General features: G+C 35.9%; 2 protein-coding genes across 3 annotated transcripts; one reads left to right on the top strand and one right to left on the bottom strand.

Annotated features, from left to right (window-relative positions):
• Positions 1-289: 289 nt before the first annotated feature.
• Positions 290-7,216, bottom strand: LOC145271238 (uncharacterized). Of its 2 annotated transcripts, none has more exons than XM_080126793.1 (4): positions 7,067-7,216; positions 5,488-5,609; positions 3,887-3,938; positions 290-1,021 (listed from the first exon to the last, which is right to left on the bottom strand). In XM_080126793.1, exons 2-4 carry the CDS (start codon positions 5,589-5,591, stop codon positions 629-631), a joined length of 549 nt encoding a protein of 182 aa, XP_079982919.1. In that variant the 5' UTR covers positions 5,592-5,609; positions 7,067-7,216; the 3' UTR covers positions 290-628. The 2 variants fall into 2 exon arrangements, with proteins under 2 accessions (XP_079982919.1, XP_079982920.1); XM_080126794.1 differs by having other exon boundaries at positions 7,071-7,216.
• Positions 7,217-7,282: 66 nt separating this feature from the next.
• On the top strand, positions 7,283-15,508 carry LOC145271239 (uncharacterized). Its single transcript, XM_080126795.1, has 5 exons — positions 7,283-7,475; positions 9,384-9,482; positions 10,347-10,404; positions 11,707-11,812; positions 14,814-15,508. The coding sequence occupies exons 2-5, from the start codon at positions 9,433-9,435 to the stop codon at positions 15,110-15,112; spliced, it is 513 nt and encodes a 170-aa protein (XP_079982921.1). The 5' UTR covers positions 7,283-7,475; positions 9,384-9,432; the 3' UTR covers positions 15,113-15,508.
• The last annotated feature ends 3,669 nt before the right edge of the window (positions 15,509-19,177 follow it).

Below are 19,177 nucleotides of genomic sequence, written 5' to 3'. Positions count from 1 at the left end.
ATAGGATTCTCATCTACCTATATCTACGTCCCCTCTGGTTTGGACTTAGAAATTTTCAATTGAATACACGTTGAGATGACTTGGTCTATAGGATTCTCATCTACCTATATCTACGTCCCCTCTTGTTTGGACTTAGAAATTTTCAATTGAATAAAATCTGAGATGCCTTGGTCTATAGGATTCTCATCTACCTATATCTACGTCCCTTCTTGTTTGGGCTTCGTGTGTATGAATTTTCATCGCGTCTGTCGAAAGTGTTTAGCAGACATTCAAACATACACACATTTTCGTTTTTTTATATATAGATTTATTTAGTTTCTTGTTAGTTATTATGTATTGTTAGTATATTTGTCCCTGTGTTAAATGTGATCCGGTTAAAAGGGGCTGTAACGTTTGATAAGTATGGCTTCTAGCAATTTTAGTTGTTACGTGCAATTGTTAAAGTATCGAATTTTATTTCTGTTAAGATATTTCTTGAGTTACTCTACATTACTGGGCAACACCAGGATAGGGGTCAGCTAGTTTAATAATAATCCTTTAATGTTATGACAAATTGTGCAAGGTTAGGCATAGAATTTCTTGAGTTAATCTACATTCCTTGGCAACGCCAGGATACGAGTCAGCTAGTTTAATAATAATCCTCATACGTCATGAAACCGTGTCTTTTATGCTGATGGGTGAGACCATAACATTTGTCTCTTTGTAAGGGACCTGAAACGGATAATATCGGTTGACGATATGTCGACGTCATATAATTTGATCGAGAATAAAAACTCGGAGGTTGATCATGCACACGATAGTTCGCCCTGTGTCGCATCAGTTCTGTCATGGATTTACCAGCTGTTTGGAAGTTTTTATTCCCAGGCCAGTCCTTGCCAGCCCTTGTCCACACTGGTACAGCTGAAGTCCCGGGCTGGAACTGCCAACGGAACCAGCCGACTTGATGAGAATCAGCCGGCTTTGGGAGCTTGTCTCTTTGAGGTACGCCATGACCAACGTCGTAAAGTTTGTTAACCCAGTTCTGAAACAGAAAATGAAAATGAAGGAAGCTTTAATGAGTGACTAGCTGGCAGCCCGGCATTGCCCGGTCATGTAATATGATATTTTAATTTATGCGGATGTATTATTATAGAATTAATCATCTATTGATTATTATAGACTAGCCTAGGTGCAATAATGAATTCATGAATGCCTCAAGGAAGAGAGGATAGATTGCAGAAACACTAGAGGAAGACTTTCAATCTGTGGTGGAATCGGGACAAAAATGGATGCTCACATTCAATGCTGCCAAGACTAAACTTGTTTCCTTCAATAACTCCAAGAACCCTTCTCTACCACACATAGCAATGGCCAAAGACTCTTTATCTGTAAGTACATCTTTTAAACTACAAGCCCTTGCACCTCTTTGACGTAAATACCCCTGACAAATCTGACAGCTCGCTACATAATATCCCTGCAACTTATGTCCCGAATAGTAGGACCCTACATCAAAGTGGCACTGTTCCTTGTTTGGGGTAAAATAAAAAAAATAAATAAATCACCGAATAAATGCCGTAGTATCTTGTTTCCTTCAATAATTACAAGAAACCTTTTCTACCACCAATAGCAATGGCCAATGATTCTTTATCTGAAAGTACATCTTTTAAACTCCTCGGCCTAACGTTTACAGGAAATATGAGTTGGAAAAATTACATTGAGAGCATTGGCAGGACTGCTGCGAAGAAGGTAGGTTCTCTCTACCCTGCTAGAAAGCTACCAACGCCCAAAAGTATCCTGTACCTCTATAAGGCCACCATTCGCCCATGTATGGAGTATTGTTGTCATATTTGGGCTGGTGCATCTGCTACTAGTCTCTCGCTCCTAGACAAGGTTCAAAAGAGTCGCCAATCTGATAGGTCCTGAACTGTCATCTAAGCTTCAGCCTCTGTCCCATCGACGAAATGTTGCATCCCTCTGCCTGTTCTACAAGAATTTTAATGGTGAATGCTGTGACGAACTGCAAGCACTGGTACCCCCTCTACGTAAATACCCCCGACAAACAGCTAAATCCCACCCCTTCACAGTAGAGATCCCTAGATGTAAAAGAGCCTTCTACTCCAGTAGTTTCTTCCCCAGAACCGCTAGACTTTGGAATCCCCTTCCGGGTTCCTGCTTCCCTAACTGTACTGACATGCAGAAGTTCAAGTGTAACATGAACCGACATCTTGCTGCCCAACTCCCTACATAGTACTCCTGTAGCTTATGTCTCTGATAGTAGCCCCCTACATCAAAGTGGCAACGTGCCTTGTTTGGGGTGAAAGTGTAATAAAAAAAACAAAAAAAACAATTATGTTTTCTTTTCAGTACGTTGAATGCAAGATGGGGAAAAAGCAAATTCACACAATTTACTTATTTCAATGCAAGGCAGGCCAAAAAGCTGCTGAAACAGCTCACAATATTAAGGAAGTGTTTGACCGAGGAACCACTATTGAACACACAGCACAATGGTGGTTTAAGAAATGTCATTGCAGTGACGGGAGTCTTAAAGATGATGAGTGTAGTGGTCGGCCATCGGATGCTGACAACGATCAATTAAAAGCCTTAGTCAAAGCCAATCCACACACAACTGTTCGAGAAATTGCTTCTGAATTAGACGTAACGCATACAACAATTTCCAAGCACTTGAGACAGATTGGAAAAACACAAAAACTTGATAAATGGGTACCTCACAGCCAAAAGAGACGCAGTTAGGAAGTGTCAGCTTCTCTGCTTTTACACAACAAGAACAACTCGTTTCTCGACCGGGTTGTGACTTGTGATGAAAAGTGATTTCTTTATGACATCCGGAGCTGCTCACCTCAGTGGTTAGATGCCAATGAAGCTCCACGACACTTCTTGAAGCCAGAGTTGCACCAAAAGAAGATCTTGCTGACTGTTTGATGGTCTGCCACGACCGGTCTCATCCATTACAGTTCTTTGAATGCAGGTGAAATCATTATGGCGGTGAAGTACTCTCAACAAATGGATGAAATGCATCAGAAACTTCAACAACAACACCCAGCATTAGTCAACTGAAAAGGCCCAATTCTCCTCCATGACAATGCCCGAGCACACGTTGCTAAACTGACCCTGCAGAAGTTTAATGAATTCAACTGCAAAACTCTACCTCATCCACCATACTCTCTAGATCTCTCCCCTACCGACTACCACTTTTTCAAGCATCTCGACAACTTTCTGCATGAGAAATGCTTCAAAAACCCAAGCGATATCAAAAACGCCTTCAGCGACTTCATCGCCACCAGAACGCAAGATTTTTACGTTACTGGCATAAATACACTTGTTTTGCGTTGGCAAAAGTCTGTTGATTCTGATCGTGCTTATTTCGATCAATAAAATTTTATATTTGAACCGATATGTTCATCTGCATTTAAAAGTTAAAAACTGCAGGAACTTTCTTGTCAACCTGATAAAACTCCAAGGATCGACCCCTGAGGCACACCCGCATTAATACCATGTTGTTTAGATGTACGGCCATCGAAGACAACTTACTTTTTTCTCTTGATCTGATTATGTCGAGTCCAGAAGCCCTATAGGATTTAATTATCATGAAAATTTTCTGCTGGCCTGTTTCCTGATTGAATAAAACATGGTGGCCTTCAAGTCCAATGTAAACAAATTCTTGTTGAGCCGTCCCCATAAATAATCAACTTCTACCCAATTTACTCCATTAATCATTACTAAACTACCACCTTACATTCATTAACTCTTATCCTCGAGTGGCCTTCGGGGCTTGATATGTGATGACTCTCAAAAAAAAAAAATAAAAAAAATACTAATAACAATATTGTCACTGGTAAAGGTAATGTCGATTACGGCTTATTTCATGCAAAACAGTAAATCATCTCACCTGATGGGAATTTTTCCTGGGCCGAACTGTAAACCTTCCGATCGGGTGGGTCCTAAAAATAAGATGCAACACGATAAAGCAGTCTATATATATATTTTATTATTTTTCAAAAAGTTGATTTCACAAGCGAGAAAACTATTTGATATTGTTGTACCGATTCTAAATACAAGGGTCATTCTTAAAGTAAAGCCTCCTATTTTTTTATTGAAGTTAAAGAACTACCAAGACGGGAGGAGTATCATCATAATAAGCAACGTTTTCGTATTATTTGGATTCATCTTATCTACTGTTCTCATCTTGAATGTGATTTTCACAACGTTTCGGTTGATGTAACCTTCGACCTTCTTAAATAAAAACACATGGGAGGCTTTACTTTTGGAATTACCCTAGTATGACAAAGCACGCTCCAGACACTCATGCACAGCCATCATTCATGCTGACAAAAACGCATTGAGAATGGTGTTGACTATGTAGAAAAATTAATTTTGGAACCGAAAAAGTTTGCTTTGACGTTTCTGAATTTTTGAGATGAGGATTGGTTATATGTATTATTTGGATTCATCGGATCCACTGTTCTCATCTTGAGTGTGATTTTCACAACATTTCGGTCGATATAACCTTTGGCCTTCTTCAGATGTATCTTTTTGAACTCAGGAATGCTTCTGTTTCGGGAATTTGGACGGAATTTCGAGCGGAACCCTTTATTTACTTTATGCATGGACCCGTGGCATAGTGATTAGAGTACTTGGGAAAAATCAATTGTAAAAGTGACCTTCTCCGGAAGGTTGAAGGTTCAATCCTCGGTGTGGGTGACCGAAAAATACAATTGCGAATTACTTAGGACCTCTATCCAGTCATGGCTGACGGAACAAGAGCACGTTACCCCCATGAAGTAAATAAAGGGTTCTGTTTGAAATTCCGTCCAACTTTCCGAGTTTGACAGAAACATTCCCAAGTTTGACAAGATACACCTGAAGAAGGTCGAAGGTTACATCGACCGAAACGTTGTGAAAATGACACTCAAGATGAGAACAGTAGTCCGATGAATCCAAATAATATGAATAACCAATCCTCATCTAAAAAAATTCAGAAACGTCAAAGCAAACTTTTGTGTTCCGAAATTAATTTTTCTACATGATCAACACCATTCTCAATGCACTTTTGCCAGCAATGAACGATGGCTCTGCATGAGTGTCTGGAGTATGATTTGTCATATGAGGGTTATTAAAAGAGTAAAGCCTCCTATTATCTTTAACACAAAAAGTTGACACACATCCATGACAGAAGTTGCTTTCTTAGAGTCTCACACTGTCAATATCTGCAACAGAGAAATGAAACTTTCAGGTCATAAATGCATAAGTTCAGTCATCATAACAATGCAATTTTTAAACCGCTTCTGATCTATTAGAGTGGAATAAAAATAGGAGGCATGTTATGTGAACAAATATCTTGCCACCCAACTCCCCATTAAGGGTGCCCCTTCTACGTGACTTTGCCAGTGTAGCCAATTCTTCGTCCTTAGGATAATCTTTGTTCGTTTAATTTCTATTATTCAGCAATTTTTACTTTTCCATTAAAAAAATAATAACTGCATTATTTACCTTAGCATATCTTCCATGTTTGGATAATGAGGTACCCTGGGTGGCATATTTATCCAGTACGGGTAACGGCTCTGTGAACTCAAATGGAACAGGGTATCAGACATGTTTTCTCAGTTGCTTTTCTGCAAATAAAAAATAAAAACACATCTGTAATATCAAATGAAAGTGCTCATACACACACACACACACACATATATATATATATATATATATATATATATATATATATATAAAAATAAAATGACAATTAAATTACATGTAACATGTTTATTCAGCTCGAAAACCATACAGTGTTAACCGATGTATTGGAACATTCAAGATGGCGTCTGATTCTCTCTTTAACACGGTAAGTTTGGGGAAAAGTGTTATAAATAAAAAACCAGATAAAATACTGTTAAAAACTCGCTCAATATATGTTACCGTGACATAGGTTGACATATATTCGGTGGGTTTTTAATAGTATTTTGTATAGCTTTTTATTTATAACACCTTTTCCCAAACTTACGGTGTTAAAGAGGGTGTGAGACGCCATCTTGAATTTTCCAATACATCGGTAAACACTGTATGTTTTTCGAGCTGAATAAATATGTTACATTGAATAAAAACACGAAAAATACATCCAGTTTTGTAGAAAAGTAACTTATCTTGCTTTTGATAACATTTATTTGTTATATATTTGTTTTTTGACAACTTTTTCGAATCTATGTGTACAGTAATACAAACCCAACAATTAATATTTATAAAGTAATCTCAACCAGATGTAAAAGCTCGATAAAACCAAATAGGAGATAGAGCTTATAAAAAGACCAAGTAATTATTAAGTTATTGATTTTGCACTACGAAACATACTGTCAAGAATTGTATAAGTCAACTGATTTAAAGGAATAAATTATAAGATGGTCAACATCATGAATTTTGGAATATAAGTTTTTGTCATTTATTCTATATATTGCTCTGTAATCACATTGAGCTTCGTATATAAGGATTGATATATAATAAGAAATATATTTCTACAGAAATATGTATAAAATCTTCGGAATGTGAGAGATTATATAATTATTTCCACAGAGAGACAATGTCGCAGCTCACAAGAGCCAAGAAAGCCAACAAACCGGAAGTGCAAGACTCGTGTTTCGCCCTCATTTGGGCTAATCAGTTAGATACAGACGACCTCGGGATTTGAAACCTGTGCCTTTTGCATGCTAGGCGAATACCCTTACAATTGAGCAAACACCCCCCAAAAAAAAACGGTCGTGCGCAAAAAAAACTACTTGATAAAATTAAGGGAATTTTTTTTTTACTTCGGAGATCTTCAGTCCAAAACGGATACGTACAATATAACGTTTTATTTTCGATATTTTCATTTTTTAATGTCTCGGTTAAACTGTACAAGTACAATATTTTGTTTTGTTGAAAATACATCTAGCTCATTTATTTTTCGTAATTTTTCGAATTTATACTAATTTCGACTGGGCATGTAAATATGTAAGAATGGTTTCACCTGAAATGCGTTGGTTTAAAACGTCACTAATCTATATACAAGTACCGATAAAAAAAAGAGAGAAAAGGGTGTTCTTACCTACGTTTTATGAAATAAATATTTTATAACGAAAATTCTTTTTTGTTTTGTTTTTTTCTTGACACGCACAAAAAAAAAAAATCCAGAAAAGAGAAATCGTTGAAAGAAAGCGAAAAGTCACGTGATGTTTACGCGGTTGTCAAGGTAACAGTGACGTCACAAACAAATCGTTTTTTTTTTTTTTTTGGTTGTTGTTTGTTTGTTTGTTTGTTTTTTATATACTTTTAAAGATTTGCTGGGTTTTTTTTTTTGTAATCATTATTTATTTTAATTCCCACGCCGGTAACCTTTTCATTCACCTTGATAAAATAATTATAAATAAATAACATTAATATTAATAAGAATAAAACGTTTTTAAAAAAGACGAAACGAGGTAACACCGACAAAAACAAACTTGTTTTCTGAAAAGGTAAGTTATATATATATATATATATATATATTAAAGTTTGTTTTTGAAATATGGTTACTTTCAATGTATACCGTTTTCGTTTAACGGGTCTAGATTGTTATTTTAAAACCAGTCCCCGTTAATTTTGAGTTAAGCTTAATGTATCTATTTAATAGGTGCAAAATTTTGGTAAAAATTCAAAGACTCACGTTTCCTTTTTTATAACCTTTGTTTATTTCAACAAAATTTTACACTAATATATATATATATTTAATTTCGATATATAATACACACTCACATAATTTCAGAATAGCACAAGATGTGTTAAAATTAAAATATTGAAAAAAGTATTTGTTTGGGTTTTTTTTTCTACAAAGGCGTCACCACTTATCACGGCCTACAGGCCACTCAGGGATAAATGTTAATGGGTATACGTTAGTCAATGTGATTATAGCGTAGTAAACATAAGTAATGGAAATTTTGTAAATTGGATTACTTAGGGGGGGGCGGTTAATCAAGAACTTGTTTACATTGGACTTGACCGAAAACAATCAGATTATAATCAGCTGGAAAGAGAGTTCCACAGGCGTGCACTTCCAAGAAAGAAACTTTTTTCATAGAATCTACGTCCAGGTTTAGGCGCAGATAAATGTGGGGAATTATTGATAGTGGTTTTGGCTAGACGAGTGTTTTTCGTGAAAGTTTGAGGATGGGGGACCATAGATTGAAGCTCAGACGAGTACTTGCCATAAAAATAACGATAAAGCAGAGACAGGCTCGCAACGTCTCTTCTGTGGGAAAGAGGTTGCAAGGAAGAGAAAACAGCATGCCTCACCAAGCTACGAAGTCTATTTTGAACTCTGTCAAGGCAGGATAAGCTGCTTCTAGCAACTCCTTCCCAATTGTGGCAACGGTGCTCCATCATTGGCTATACCTGGCTTTTATCTAGGTAGAGAATTGCATCAGGAGTGAGATATCTACTGGAGCGGTAGAAGGATCCAACCATTTTTCCAGTAGCTTTCGCAATGGATTTGATGCATAAGTTCCATTTCAGATCAAGAGTAAAGGTCAAGCCCAGAAGCTTGTCAAAACATGGAGCCTCTCCAAATTCATTTCAATTGATGCCAGATGAGGTTCACAGCGGTGATGATGTAAAGATAGGAGCTTGGTTTTAGATGCACTTATTATAAGAAAATATATTTCTACAGATGTGTGTGTGAGTACTTCATTTAATCACATAAATTAATATACGAAAGTATAATATCTCATTTTTTGGCCACTTTTTCGTACCTCTGTGGATTGTAATATAAGTCCAGCTTTTAGTTTTGGAATTTGATTATAATATTTCAAGTTTATTTTGCTTGTGCCATGAATTTTATAATTTACACGAAAGCTCTGTTTTACATAATCTTTCACGAAAAACACCCGTCTAGCTGAAACCACTGTCATTAATTTTCCCCACTCTTTATCTGTGCCTAAATCAAAACGTACATTCCATGAACAAAGCTTCTTTCCTAGAAGTGCACGCCTGTGGAACTCTGTTCCGGTTGCGTGTTTCCCACCTGACTACAACTTGGATGTCTTCAAGTCCAACATAAACAAATTCCTGATGAACCGCCTTCTCAAGTCAGGCACTTTATCAAATCTCCATTACTAACGATTACTATTATAATATCCCATTGATTACTGTATACGCAATAACCCTTATCCCCGAGTGGCTTCTAGGCCTTGATAAGTGGTGACCTCCATGTAAAAAAACAAAAAAACACATTGAAAATCATTGATTTTATTTCATCGATAGTATTTACATATATATCCTGGGAGTTTAATAAAAACTCATACATTAAAAATGAAACTTTGTACTAATTGACATCCTGAGGATATTTTGAAATAGGTTATCCTTCTTTAACTTGAAGCTTTTTTCCCTAGTTGTGAAAACAGCGCAGTTTTTGGCTTGAGAACTTTGGAAAACATCGTTATGTCTACAAGAAAAGATTTCGCTATACCAGCACGGATGCCAACAGAATGGTAAGTTTAAATTCATGGTACTTATGCACTTTTGGGTAATCGTGTAGATTGGCCTTCCTTTGTTTACGAAGCCATTTGACGGAAGTGACGTCACACATTTTTATCTACATATATTAAACTTGGATTTAATCTGAAAAAAAAAAACATTTTCAAAAATTAGCGCGGTGACAAAAGTGCATAAGCTCCAAATTTATTTTTTTTAATCGTTGTTTCTAAAATCGTTTTATTTGTTTATTTTTTTTATTTATTTATTTATTTTTTTGTTTGGTTGTTTGTCACTATCCAGCTCCCCTACTCCCCGGGGAGTTGGTCCCCATTTCCCCTTCACTCCTCACATTAAAAATCGGCCTTGTGTCCAATTTGCTCGGTGGGGGAGCAAATAAATACATTTACCTACATCAACCTAGCCCGGACGTCTACCGCCTTGAGACAATGATCAACTAACCCACAAATCCTGCGTTGTTCCACTCGAGTCATAAACCCCCCTAATCGATTAGACCTGTAAAGACACTAATTCATTTGTTTAGTAATTTTAATGACATCGCATTACATCTTGTTTCTTTTCGATGTTGCGGTGATTGTGGTAAAATAATAATGACTTGAGAGTAGTCTGCCCCTTTCTAGAAAATTGTCTCCCTTTGTTTGATATATCGAGTCGCCATCTTGATTATGTACCGTGTGTTCTTCTAGTCGAATAAAGCCTAAATCTCCTAATGGTATTCTCTATTCTTGTAATTCGCTACACGATGATAATCTGATTAAAATATTGGTCAATTTTTAGATTACTATTACTATTTGTCACTATTTGTGGTCATACGTTTTCTTTTTATATTATTGATATAATGGATTATTTTTTTACAACAGGCAACCAAATCTCAATAATTGGAATCCAGATTTTTGCAGCTATCCTGATGTCGGCAATGTAAATAACCGTTTTTATTCATATTTACTTACTAACCATATTAGTCTTCCATCTCCTTTCTCAAGCATAAAATCTGTTCTTGACACTCAGTCTAACAGCAATTTAGACATTGTTAGAATAAAGGTTAACCCAACAGAAATGAAGTCATTGTTTAGGTAAGTGTTAACCTAATAGAGATTAAGCCATTGTTAAGGTAAGGGTCAATCAACAGAGATTAAGCTTTTGTTAGGGTTAAAGTTAACTCAATAGAGATTAAACCCTTGTTTAGGTTTAGAGTGTCGGAAATTTATCTTGTTTCCAGATAAATTTGACGCGAAAGTAACTACCCTGAAAAAAAAATAAGAGCATGGAATAAAAGGGGGGGGTAAAGAATAAAATATAAAGGTCTTGTTTGAAAACGAAGAAGAGATTTTATTTACAAAAATAAGTTGCAAATTTTTCCCTTTGCAGGCATTAAATTCAAAGAACGCCAAAGTAACATATAATAAAAAAAATAACACTGGTTCGTGTGTGTGTGTGTGTGTGTGTGTGTGTGTGGTCACCAATAGGCTCCTATATGGTTGACTATTTAAAAAAAAACTGATTACATATAATGATAGAAGATGTATCGAGGATCGGGAATGGGTATGTTTGATCTCGCAGAACGGTGGTTCATAAAAATTGTGGGGTCTGCGTTCGCGCCTGCCCCCCAAAGTATGGAAATGAAAAAAAAAACCGTTTACAAGTGTTTTTGATATAGATGTACATAAGAATACTTTGATAAGTATGCTTCAACTTAAATAGGGATAGTATAATAAAATTGTGGGCATGCGTTCGTGCCTGTACTCCATAGAAATATGGCACAAACTTTAACAAAGACTTTTCATATCTATTTCCGTAAGTATACTTTGATAATTATGTTTCAGTTTAAAGAAATATGGTATAATAAAATCATGGGGTGTTCGTTCGCGTCTGATCCCCATAGAGTGTAAATATATCACAAAGTTTAACAAGGTTTTTTTAAAAGGGGTGAGGGTCCACAATAACACCTTAACTTTAATCTTAATTCATGTTAGTTTTTATTTATTTTTTTGAGTTGAATCATATTGTGTCGAATAAATTCACCTCATAAATTCACGTTCTTATTAAAACGAAAGCAAAAAAAAAAAAATGGAAGTCCATAACAATTAAACGACAGTCACTCAGATGTAAGCGTGACACAGAAAACAAATAACAAAAACGCTATTCTATTAATATATAGATAATTATATCGATTTTGGAGAAGATTATTTTAATAATAAACAATTTTAATAAATGTTTCAGCATGGTTGGAGGAAATGGTCAGCAGTTCAGCCGGATTGGCTAGCTAAAGACAGTTCGTCTTGTCACCCAGATTGGTATAATCGTCACCTCAACTACATACGTAGGGGTCAGTATAATTGTTTTTATTTCTAGAAACCTTTTTAGTTTTTTGCTGAGGTTGTAAGGGAGATAACCCATATCGATTTTATGCTTGTATGTTGTAATAATTAATGGCCAACTTTTTTTCATTTGGTTTTTTTTTATTGTGAAAAGAAATGTTTACAACAGTTTGGCGAGTTTTTTTTTGTCTGTTTTATTGTTTGTTTATTTATTATTTATTTATTTATTTATTGTTTATTTATTCATTTTTTATTTATGTTCTACACAAGTCTTGGAGGTGACTGGTTCTCAGTAGACAGAACAGTTTCTGATGGTTAGTTGTTCTACACAAGTCTTGGAGGTGACTGGTTCTCAGTACATAGAACAGTTTCCGATTGTTAGTTGTTCTACACAAGTCTTGGAGGTGACTGGTTCTCAGTACATAGAACAGTTTCCGATGGTTAGTTGTTCTACGCAAGTCTTGGAGGTGACTGGTTCTCAGTAGACAGAACAGTTTCCGATGGTTAGTTGTTCTACACAAGTCTTGGAGGTGACTGGTTCTCAGTAGATAGAACAGTTTCCGATGGTTAGTTGTTCTACACAAATCTTGGAGGTGACTGGTTCTCAGTAGATAGAACAGTTTTCGATAGTTAGTTGTTCTACACAAGTCTTGGAGGTGACTGGTTCTCAGTACATAGAACAGTTTCCGATGGTTAGTTGTTCTACACAAGTCTTGGAGGTGACTGGTTCTTAGTAGATAGAACAGTTTTCGATGGTTAGTTGTTCTACACAAGTCTTGGAGGTGACTGGTTCTTAGTAGACAGTTCTTGAGTTGGAATCCACAAAGCAAAAAGATTCTTCCCGTGTTGACACGAAGAAAACATATGCGAAGTTGCTACAGAAAAGGTTTAATTTTATGGAGCAATTCTGGTTGGTTGATAGTACCTATTTACAATGCCTCTCCATGGGACAGAGTTAGCCATCAGGGTCGTTTTTTAATGTGGAGAAAAGGTACAAAAATTAAAAATTGTCTCAGTCGTAAAGGACTGCTTCTCCACCGAAAGAGAACAAGAAATGGAAGTGCAGCATCTGAACAGATACTACACTTTGATAGAACGTGAATTAATTTTATTTGTCAGTTCCTAGCAACATCGGTTATAAACAGAATCTCCCGATTGTCAATGTCAGGGATCATACCCCATTAATAGCTCAAAAATATTATAACAATTTATTTATTTATTCATTTTTTTGTTTGTTTATTTTTTATTTATTTATTTATCTATTTATTTAATTTTTATTTATTTATTTTTTATTTATTTTCATTTATTTACTTTTTTTATTTATTTTTATTTTTTATTTATTTTTATTTTTTTGCATTTATTTATTAATTATTTATTTATTCATCTATCTATTTTTTATTTATTTATTTTTATGTAATCATTTCTGGAAGTCAGACTGGCTGTCAAATCAATTGACAGGATACAAGTTTTGATGGCTATTAAGTATAGTTAAGAATTATTGTAGCTTTTTTTTTAATATATATAATGACTAGCCTGGTGGCCCGGCTTTGCCCAGGTGTGTGGAGGTGTGTGTAAGGGGGTTGATTGAGCAAAAAAAAAAAAATTGCAGCAAGTACCCGCTTAAAAGCGTAAAAAAAAAAAATTAGGAGCAGTAGGCAGGCTTGACCCCATAACGCACGAATAAAAGGAGGTAAAAAAAAGCAAACGGTTTTATCGATACGCCCACTGCGACTGTGATGTCACCGGCGTTCAAAAATTACATCTTTTATGCAATGTCGTTCATATGAGATTTGAACGTGCAAGTGTTAACAAAAAAAGTGACCCCTCCTTGTATTAAAAACGGCCCACTTGATGGTGAAGAATGAATGTTTTTGGCCAATTTTTTCGATATTTGTTGTCCGTGACATAGATCATTGAAACGATACCAATTTTGTCATGTTCAAATATATCTCTCGGAAGTTTTTGGAAGACATACAAACACACACACACACGGCCTTTTATATATTAGACTAGTGGGGGTAAAATAAAGAATAAACAAATTTAATAACCCTGTTCAAATATTTTTTAAAATTATAGCAAAATTGAGTCAGTTTTTTTTTATATTTAAACTATTTCAAGAAAGAACCTTTTTTTGCGCATGCGTGTTTGGCTAAATTATCATGGAGGAACGATTTTTTGCTACCCCTCCCTGTAGAGGCCCAGTTTAGGGTGAAAGAATTAATGTTGTTAGCCGATTTTTCAATATTTGTTGTCCGAAGGGTCGTGCTTGAAAATGATACCAATCTGGTGAAAATTCGTCGCCTCTGTTGAAAGTTTTTTTGCAAGACATACAAACACACAGACGCATTTTGCCTTTTATATAGATGGAGTAGCAGGGGTGCCCAGCGTTGCCCGAGTGTTTGTCAGTATAAAAGAAAAAAGTTTTGGTAGGGAGGTAGGCTCGAATGGTTTTAAAACATTTTTTTAGGGCCTCCGTTGATCAATACTCTTCATACGAATAAAAAATAAGTTTTTATATTCAAACTATTTCAAGAAAGAACCTTTTTTGCGCATGCGTGTTTGGCTAAACTATTTATTAGGGGTCAGTATAATTGTTTTATCTCTAGATACTTTTTTTAGTTTTTGCTGATGGAGATAATCCATATCGATTTCATGCTTGTATGTTGTAATGATTGATGGCAAACTTTTTTCCATGTAAATTTTTTTTGAATTGTGAAAAGAGTTGTGTTTGAAAGATCACTCTACATAAAGTGTGCTACGTCTATTCAACGCCAGGTATCCCTGCTGGTAACAAACCAGACATAATCACAAAAGATAAAAATACCCTCTACCCCCTAACATTTACATTCGTTCCGTGACGAGTACGTACATCATAACTATTTTTTTGTATCCTTTTTATTTTAATTCAGTCAAAATAAAAAAAAAACAAATCGTCAGGAACGAGTAAAAATAGTTGCTGACAAAATGACATGATTCTAATAAAACTGTTTGCAACCTTTGTTTCTTCAGCTGACTACGAAGCCGTCCGCTATGAAAGAACCCGTAAACCAAGCAACTATAAACACGACCATTTTGTGGCGACCAGTAGAGAAGCAAGACTGCCGAAGGAAGCTGCCGAATCTGTACCGCCAAACGGATCATTCTATGGTAAAGCCATCTCGAGGTTCCGCAACAATGACATCCAGGCACCAAAGTGGGGACAATTCCATCCTGACCACTATGAAAATCCATACAGGTTTCAGACGTTACCCCCAATACAACCGGGTGAAACCCTTCACGATGCTTGTCCGATTTTGAAATGGGAGTAGGCATCAAGATTTATTTTTTTTGTGTGTTTTTTTTAATTTTTTGCCCAAATGCATTTTAACTAACTGGAGGGTTTTATTTTTTTGCAAAAATGCATATTAGTTAATCGGAAGATTGGGGGGGGGGCACAAATACATTTGAGCTAATTGGAAGGTTTTTTTTTTTGTTTTTGTTTTATTTTTTTGCCATAAATGCACTTTAACTAACCGGACGTTTTTTGGTTTTGCATTTTCGGAAGAGTTATACTAGGAAAAAAAAATGAGAGAATCTAAAATTCAATAATTTTTAGACTTAAAACTTGATTTTATTTTTATTGAAGTAAATTAGTTAAAAAAAAAATACATAATTTAACTTTTTCAAATAAAGTTATTGAAAAAACAAAGTTTTACCTAACTGGATACATTTTTAGTGTTTTTATTTACTGTAACATGTTTATTCAGCTCGAAAAACATACAGTGTTTACCGATGTATTGGAAAATTCAAAATGGCGCCCGACTCTCTGTTGAACACGGTAAGTTTGGGAAAATGAGTTAAAAATTTAAAAAATTTTCAAATAAAGTTATTGAAGAAACAAAGTTTTACTTTTGTATTGTTATATTTCTCTCTGATGGACGAGTCATCAAATGTGTTCTAAGTCTTTATTGAAGTTTTAAAAACCCAATTTGTCATTTCTTGACTTTTACACTCGTTGGCGATATTAAAAACACGCACGCAGAAAAATAATTAGTAAAATTCACTTTTCGTCTTCCTTTGTTTACAAGGCCATTTGGCGGAAGTGACGTCTGACATTTTAAGCTAGGGATGACCAAAACTGTATAGAATGAACCTTTTTTCTTCTTTTTTTTTTTTTTAGAAGTTTTATTCAGTCTTTATTTGAACTTAATGGACTTTTTTTTTTTTTTTTTAATATTTATGAACTGTTTTTTCCCCATTAATATGTTTATGAACGTTTACCTAACTTTTATTATAAAAGTTAGGTAAACGTCGATATCGAAATGTTGAAATTAACGAGTTCGCCAGGCTTAACTGGAAGACTGCCATCAATTTCGAAAACTTAAGACACGTTAGAAAAAATCTTGTCGCAAAAATCTCATTTCGAAAAATAAATTTTGTATTTTTTTTATTGCAAATTGCTTTATCATTTTATTGTTGAATAAAATTTCAAAGTGATGAATGGAAAAAAAAATATCTCGAAACGAAAAACTTTTTTTTTTTTTAAATAAGATTAACTTTGATTTTAAAATTTCGATGTTTGGAAAATAATCCATAAAATATATTTCATTATAAAAGTTCTATTTTCGTTTGATAAAAAGAATAAAACAGTTCATTCATAAAAAAAAGTCCATTAAGTTCAAATAAAGATTTTTTAAAAAAATAGAAAAAAAAGGTTAATTCTATACAGTTTTGGTCATCCGTAGCTAAAAATTTTGCCAAATAATTTGTTTGTTTTTGTAAATATAAGCTTTCTGTTTTCAATGACAGATTGACAAGTCTCATGCCGTGTGTGACAGGGTTGGAGAAGAATGTGTTGCTAGCACCCTCTCGTGTCACTGTCTCGACTCTGTATCTCATCTGCTTTCATATCTCTTTTTATTTGGCCCAGATATAAATATTCCACCCGTATTGTCGGTCAAATTCGCTGATCAGAAATTTTGCGGCCTAGAATTTTACTTGACTTTGATGTCATCTCCCGGGCCTCGCATCCAAGCTTGTGACCGACTTTTGTTTGTCGTCACGCTCCTGGCCTTTGTTTGTTCTCCCTGGATCGCCATCTTGTCGTGGTGGAGAACCTTGTGTGTTCCGATGAACCTGAGAGCGATGCCGTCCGGAGCCTAGGCTCCTGGTAGGGTCACCCATGGCGGTAAGGTTGAAGTGATCCAAAAGACCTCAACGGCTGATGTGGCGGATGATGACAATAATGACACAACGGCACTGAAGGCGGAAGAAGGCTGCAACAGAAGAGAGTCTCCAGTCGTCGTGGTTCTCCATGTCATTGGAATCAGGCCCTCCTCTGCCAAGGGGCCGTGTGGTGGCTGCAGGCGCATCAGTTTCCCCACGTTAAAAGACATCACGGGCAGGCGTTGTATAGATTCATGACTAGGGCTATAACAGAATATTCTTATTTGACTCAAGTATATATCCGACACATCACTCTATATAAAAGTATATAAGATATCAACGGATACACACTCGAGAGTCAAAACAATGAAAAGAATATGCTGTTGTCCTAGCCCTAAATGATGACACACAGGACACTAATTGGTTTGTACCGAGATGCAGAAAACTGGTCTCCACTATTCTACTAGTGGGTTTTTTAAATTTCAGTAGGCACCACTGGCTGGGGTTGTTCAATATCCTTAAAGCACCATCCCTCTCCACCTGTTCTTGACGTTCCAATGGTCGTTCTTACCATGAGGAGTTGGGAGTGTCTATTCCAAAAACCGTTTGTAACATGAGCAGGTTGGGAAGCAACAACAACACCACCACCAACCTTACTTTAATTTTCTTTCAAGAGTGGGCACGAGTCCGTCGAGCAACGCCGGTTATCAGGTACAGCTAAGACATTTCCAGATATTCCATAGCTCGAAATGTTGTGAAGCCGACTTTTATTTCAAACTCTATCATATGCCTTTGATATGCCAAGAGCTATTGCTTTTGAGAAGAAAACCTTGTCAATAGATTCAGTGATCCTATGCAAATTTACAATCAGTACATCAGCTGCAGATCTCGCTGGACTGAAACCATGTTGCTTGTCACTGAGTATGGTGGTTTTTGTTTTACTTTTGCTAGTTTGAAGAGATCAAGGGGCTCCTTCCTGGGGCTAACACTTGATTCTATTATAATTTAAATTCATATCCTAGGGCTCTTTTAAGAATAGACACAGTTTCCTTTATGGCTGCTATCTCTATTTCCTTATAACTTGGTTTTCCAGGGATTGCTTCTAAGTATTTCTGAAGGTTCTTTTTTATTAGGCCAGTTGCTCCTGTCACAACTGGTATGATGTTTATTTCTTTCAGAGACCATGTTGCTTTTAGATCATTTTGAAGTCCTGATATTTTGTTATCTTTTCCCGTTCTGCTCTATTAAGGCCAAAGTCGTTTGGAACTGTGACATCGATAATGAGTGCAGTCCTTTCAGGACTGTTCCATGTTACTTGCATCATTTGTTGATGTAGTTGACAATGTGTCTATTTAACACAGACTCAAGAAACTTACTCATGACTACGGCTATGACAACAGAATATTCTTTTCATTCTTTTGACTCTAGAGTACCTATTTACTATGCCTCCCCACAGGACAGAGTTAGACACCAGGGTCGTTTTTTAACGTGGAGAAAAGGTATAAAAATAAAAATTGTCTCAGTCGTGAAGGATTTCTCCTCCACCGAAAGAGAACAAGAAATAGAAGTGCAGCATCTGAAGAACAGATACTACACTTTGAGGTATTTATTTGCTCCCCCACTGAGCAAATTAGGCACAAGGCCGATTTTTAATGTGAGGAGTGAAGGGGAAATGGGGACCAACTCCCCGGGGAGTAGGGGAGCTGGATAGTGACAATTGGTATGAAGGGTTGCCCCTACATTGACCAAGGTCTTATATGTGGGGTCGCCCCCACATATGGTCTTTACTTGCAGTATCTGCCGGAACAGATACTACACTTTGAGATATTAAATCTTTTATTCATGTTAAAAAATACAGTCAAAATCAACGATGAACAAAAAACTTAGGCACATGGCCAACTTTGATCTTGTCCCAAAGGCCAAGAAGTCAATCATATCAGTTATTATAAGTGCCACAGGGCTTATGAACAGAGCTGAAGCAGACCAAATATCAAGGTCTCATGTATGATATGAAAAGAAACTGGAATCTTAGGGAGACATCAATCATACCAGTTATCATAGGTGTCACAGAGCTTATGAAGAAGAAGAACCTGAAGTCCTACCTAACTAATATTTCTGGTGAACCAAGTGCAAAAGAGATCCAGACAATTGCACTTAAGGGAACAACGAGGATACTAAAAAGAGCTCCCGGTTGGTTTAAATAAAAAGCAGGGCAATGTTGGCAGCTG

This window comes from Euprymna scolopes, chromosome 46 (assembly GCF_053919585.1).
Source record: "Euprymna scolopes isolate OS-2025 chromosome 46, ASM5391958v1, whole genome shotgun sequence".
Classification (NCBI taxonomy): domain Eukaryota; kingdom Metazoa; phylum Mollusca; class Cephalopoda; order Sepiida; family Sepiolidae; genus Euprymna; species Euprymna scolopes.
Note: the sequence above shows the minus strand (reverse complement) of the source record. Positions and strands in the feature narration are given on the sequence as shown.